At 42.7% G+C, this 5,418-nt stretch overlaps 2 protein-coding genes across 3 annotated transcripts in view; one reads left to right on the forward strand and one right to left on the reverse strand.

The window, feature by feature from the left end:
- The first annotated feature begins 711 nt into the window (after window positions 1–711).
- On the forward strand, window positions 712–3,887 carry LOC115244737. 2 transcript variants are annotated; one of them, XR_003885419.1, is made up of 3 exons: window positions 712–874; window positions 1,825–1,963; window positions 3,738–3,887. XR_003885419.1 is itself a non-coding variant. In XM_029822662.1 (3 exons), exons 1-2 carry the CDS (start codon window positions 1,193–1,195, stop codon window positions 1,870–1,872), a joined length of 582 nt encoding a protein of 193 aa, XP_029678522.1. In that variant the 5' UTR covers window positions 882–1,192; the 3' UTR covers window positions 1,873–1,963; window positions 3,738–3,878. The 2 variants fall into 2 exon arrangements, 1 of the variants encoding a protein (XP_029678522.1); XM_029822662.1 differs by lacking the exon at window positions 712–874 and adding an exon at window positions 882–1,726 and having other exon boundaries at window positions 3,738–3,878.
- A 5-nt stretch (window positions 3,888–3,892) lies between these two features.
- The window catches only part of LOC115244738 (ubiquitin conjugation factor E4 B-like), a 4,004-nt gene continuing 2,478 nt past the window's right edge, over window positions 3,893–5,418 (reverse strand). Inside the window, exon 3 of the mRNA XM_029822663.1 lies at window positions 3,893–4,028. Coding sequence (XP_029678523.1) covers window positions 3,893–4,028 — 136 coding nt within the window. The remainder of the gene's footprint in view (window positions 4,029–5,418) is intronic.

Below are 5,418 nucleotides of genomic sequence, written 5' to 3' on the forward strand. Positions count from 1 at the left end.
TTTTTAGTCACTTTAAAGATTTTTTTTAGATATCTTTTAGTCGGTTTTAAGATTTCTTTTTAGTGCCGATCTACAATAGGTGGTTTAAGCCCTAAGCCTTAAGAAATTGACCAATCACAGTCAAGTATGAGGAGAATACTCAACTGTGATTAGTCAATTTCTTAAGGCTTAGGGCTTAAATTACTTATTGTAGACCGGCACTAAGATGTCCTAAACCAATCACAGAGCCGTATTAGCATCTTAAGACATTACTTAAGACGGTCTTGAAATAAGAACTGACTATGAATACCGGCCTTAAGTCTTACTGCTTAAGTTTTTCTATGTGCCACGGCCCTTAAATGTGAAAAGAATAATCGAATATGATTGGTTAATTTCTTACGGCTTAAAGCTTAAATTCTCATTGTAGACACCGCATATAAAGGGCGTTTTCCAGCAAGGTACACAGATGACACAGTGTATTACACATTATCATATGATTGGCTGTCAAATGAAGAAATTTAAAATATAGCCAATCGCGTGATAAAGCGGCGTCTACAATAGAGATTTTAAGGCCTAATCCTTAAGAAATTGACCAATCACAGTCAAGTATGAGGAAAATATTCGACTGTGATTAGTCAATTTCTTAAGGCTTAGGGCTTAAACCACCTATTGTAGATCGGCACTAAAAAGAAATCTTAAAACCGACTAAAAAATATCTAATAAAAATCTTTAAAGTGACTAAAAAGATGGATCATCGACATTCGCAAAAGATTGTGGAGATAAAGCGATAACCTGGGTCACGTTCTACGAGCTTAGCCGGCAGCTATAGACGTATAATCTAGGGACTTTCGGTTGCGACGTCGAGCAAGACGGTTCGAGTTGAGTGAGTTCTCTGGTTTGTGCCGATTTTGTGTCGAGTTGCTGCTTTTATAAATAGATCTGTTACATAACAGCTCTATCGAGAGCTCATATTTCCCGATCAGTATACTCGTTTACCACGTAGACTAACCAGGAGACCGTTTCAAGTAATAATCGGTCTGCTACGCACCGGGCCTTTGTCCGGCGCGGGCCGGCCATCTTGCACAATCTTTTCGCTCGCGAAACGCATTGTGCTGTGTTACTCTTTGTCAATGTTCTTTGACGTATTCTGCATCGAATCATCCCAGTGCACCGCTTTTACCTTTCGCCATAACCTAACTAACCAAATGAAACCATGCCGCCTCCGCGGGATAGAAGCTGGTTACCCGTAAAAAAAGGCTTTACCGCCAAGGACGATAGTGATTCTGAAACGCAAGAAGCAATTCTAAATATGATTGCCATCTCTGTTCCTCCACTGCCATGCGAGTCTCCGGACAGCGACATGGAGGCCGAGCCAACTCAAGAAAAATCTCTCACTTCACAGTCCAATCAGGAAAATAGTGTCGATAATAAACCCTTCTCGTCCGCCTCTAAAATCCCAAGAGATGCAAGTGCCCAAGGTTACACTAGTTCCTTTACCCTCAAGAGACAATTTCGAAAAACCCAAGACGAGGAAAATTCAGTTCCAAAAAAGCTCAATGCTTCGAAGCAGATCCCAGACGCTGTCTTAGCAAACAGATACACCAAGTCTTTACAAGGACCTTATGAAATTGTTGTTACGTCCATAGGATCAGTCAACTCCTCCATCCACCCTCTCACAGTGGGCCGTCTTCTCAGTTCCACTCTCAAAAAGGATATAACAGAAATCAAGAAACTAGGCTTCTCTAAAGTATCAGTCCAACTTTAAACGCGGGAGGCGGCAAACAGTCTAATCAACAATCCAATCCTCAATTCGAAAAACCTAATTGCCTATATTCCTTCTTACAGAGTATCGAGACAAGGAGTAATAAGAAATGTACCACTAGACCTCGCTGAAAATACTATTAAGGAAGAAATAGACAGCTCGGTTGGGATCATCTCCGTGCGGAGGCTCAACAGAAAGATCATTGATCCATCCACAAGATCGGTGAGCTACTCACCCTCCAAATCTATCGCAATTACTTTTGAAAGTCAGACAGTTCCGCAGTTCCTCTACTTGTATATGGTCAGATATGAAGTTTCTCTCTTGATCTCCAAGCCTTCTCTCTGCTACTCCTGTTATCGATATGGACACATAAAGTCCCAATGCAGAGGGCAGCCTCGATGTATCCTCTGTGGGGATAAATCCCATGATAATACCTCTCCTTGCCAAAAAATAAACCAACCCCCATCATGCATCAACTGCAAAGGCTCTCATAAGACAAGTGATCCTTCCTGTCCCGAATGGCTCTCACAAAAACAAATTCTCGAACTGGCCGCACACAAGAATATTCCCATCCTAGAAGCCAAAAAAATCATCCGCGGAAACAACACCAGTAAACTTAACCACATTGACTTCTCAAACTTCCCTGAGTTAAATAACTCTCCCACTCCAGACATCCCGTATACTTCCCTCTTCATTCTAAACAACATAATCGTAACCCCTCCCCCGGTACCAACCAACCCTTCCCTCCAAACTCATATCTTATCTCTCCGAACGGTCGTCTCCCATCACATCCCAACGGCATCGCCTTCCTCTCCCCCCTCCCCCACCCCCTTCTCCGACCTTCCCTCTTTCAATCACTCCCCTCCTCCTCTTAACTCCCCCGCTCCCCACTTCTTTCCTCCATCCCCAGAATTCCAGCCATCTTTCTCACCTTTGATACCACTCATAAAGACCATTCTGGAAAAGATTTACCCACTCCTAAAAGCTTTTGGAATTCAAGACGACCTATTTAAAATCCTCCAAGATCTTGACAATTCTTGCCTTCCCACACCCACGCTTCCTACTTCCTATGGTTCAATCTAACAAAAACGCAGCTTTAGATTCCTCTTCTCCCATCAAAATCTTACAACGGAACTGACACTCCTTCTCAACTAAAATTGACTTGCTCAGACCAATTACAAACGAATTCGAATACGATATCATCGAGCTATCTGAAACTTGGCTTAACCCAGATTCAGTTTTCTCTCTCCAAAATCGACGGCCAGGCCTTCATCCTCACAGGGGGAACTTTAGCTCTGCTAAAATGCCCCGACTACACACTCGATAACAAAACAGCAAACTCTTCTATTTCTACCGCTTCTCGAAGTTTGGGCAAAACCTTACTTTCTGCAAAACCCCTGAGTGACCTAAACTATCTAACCTGCGAAATCAAGGAAAGACTCAGAGCAGCCATGCTTTTGAATTGCAATGTTTCTGTAAATTGGATCCCTAGTCATTCGGGAATACTAGGGGGTGAAACGGCCGATTTACCCGCCAAAAGAGCCATCCGCACGGGGGAACCAGTTTCCGAACCCTTCCCTCACAGCGATTTTCACTCCTTGGCTCGTACTCACTGCATCTCTTCATCTGTCCGCGCTTTGACCACTCAATCCAATCTCAGAGGCAAACTAAACCTCAACCTGCACCCTTCCTCCTCTCCCAGGCCTTGGTTCCCAAAGCTTGGCCTCGACCGCGAAGAAATAGTCACTGCATGCCGCATCAGAAGTATTCACTACGACCTACACGCCAGACAATATCGCTGTAACATCACGTCCTTGCCTGCAAGGGAATGCGGACACTCATCTCAGGATATAAAACACACTCTAGGAACCTTTTTTAGACACCAAAATCATAGACTTTACCTGCTCAAGAAATTCTCATGCTTGGCCTCTTTCTTTAAAAAAAAAAAATATGCAATCTGAATATCCGAAGATATAACTCGACATAATCTCTGCAGAATTCCTGCAGAATCTCTGTCTTCACCATACATCGACTTGGCCGAATGGGCTAGTGTAGTCGGGCCCGGAGCCATTCAACAGAAGAAGAAGAAGAACTAAAAAGATGTCTAAGAGAAACCTGAAAGACTACTAAAAAATATCTAAAAAAAAAAACTTACTTGAATGTGAATAACAAGAATTCCACTATGTCTTCCACGTACCATTCTGGTAATGAGGTAAATTTGCACATAACTTCTTGAGATAACGAAAATTCGGAAAGAGTATTATTCGGAGCAGTCTGCGTTAAAAGATTCAGCAAAAATTCGGCGACCGATATATAAAAGCGTAAGCATCTTCTCAAAAAGGTGGGCTCTATCAGAACTACTTCTGCACATAATTTGAATGTAACCAGTTGCTTCAACTGTTGCTTCCATTGTTTGATCAAGTCTTTATTGTGCTCCGCTAAAGGACCATCTTTCCATTGAGATTCTGTAGCTTGCAGTTCGTCGAGCATTTTTTGTAAATCCTCTGAGGCATACAATTTTCTCCGATAATTTTGCAACGCCGGTAACAGCGCGATGTGATGACAATGCAGCGTGAGGAACCAACATTGTGTCGGAAACTTCGGTTCCGTCCATTTATGTGTGCTGTCCAAATGTTTCTGCCACTCCGCAACCTCTTGCGAAGTGAGTTTCAGTCTTGTGTCGTTCTTTATCTCGACGAAATTGGAAGGATGAAATGGATATAGCGGGTCTACAGTATCCAGCTTGATCTTCACAGAGAGCATTTGCAAAATCGATAGTAGATTCAACATAAATCCATCTCCGGCCAAAGAGGGATTGTCCTCCGTCTGTATTTGCACGCGTTTCTCGTTGTGACGTAGCAACGCCGCCAAGTACGCAAGAGTGGCATCGCGGCAGCTGCTATTCGCGAGTATCGTATCAAACATCTTGTGCAACAACGACATTCTCTTCGCCAACACTTGCTGATGTATGAGAGTCATCGATTTGTTCGTGATAGGATTTTTATTAAAAAATCCCTCTAGCAGTAGTTGTTGCATTTCGGCAGATACCAATGCCGAGAGAAACGGTCCCAGGAGTGAAGTTCTCGAGAGCTCTCTTCCGGCTGCTGATATCATAACATCAGGCAAGAATTGAATTTGATTCGTTATCAAACGGCAAATCGGATGTATATTGCTGTTTAGGCCACTGCGAATCTCTATCAGTTCGCCTAGCGCCTCGATCGGTCTTCTTTGCGTATTGCCGTAAAAGGTCGCGTTCTGTATCGCGCCATACAGGTCTTGCAAGACTGGAGTGAAAATTTTATTGAACATGTTCGGATTCGTGTGTGTCCTAGCCACGAGCTCGCGAAGATAGCCCAGAGGTAAGTTTTGCGATAATATCCGATAGAAAAAATGAATGGTCCAATGAGGTACGACAGCAGCTTGGCAAATGCCAATTAACCCTTGTAGAACGAGGCTGGAATACCAAACACATTGCGCTTTCAAACTTGTCAGTACATCGGAAAGAGGAGGTACACTGGATTGCTATAAAATATATAAAAAAGAATTAGTTTAATAAAATCTTGTCTAATTTTGAAGATGTGTGTGTGTGTGTGTGTGTGTATGTGCGTACCTTTCTATGATTTATTTCTTCAATTGCAATTCTTGAATAACAATCTAATAAATAAGTAAAACTTTTC

This window comes from Formica exsecta, unplaced genomic scaffold (assembly GCF_003651465.1).
Source record: "Formica exsecta isolate Colony F162 unplaced genomic scaffold, ASM365146v1 scaffold843, whole genome shotgun sequence".
In the NCBI taxonomy this organism is placed as follows: Eukaryota; Metazoa; Arthropoda; class Insecta; order Hymenoptera; family Formicidae; genus Formica; species Formica exsecta.

Coding starts and splice junctions, on each gene's coding strand:
- LOC115244737 (XM_029822662.1), top strand. CDS start 1,193: ATGCCGCCTCCGCGGGATAGAAGCTGGTTACCCGTAAAAAAAGGCTTT. Junction 1,727..1,824: donor AGAAACTAGGCTTCTCTAAA/GTATCAGTCCAA, acceptor TCCTTCTTACAG/AGTATCGAGACAAGGAGTAA.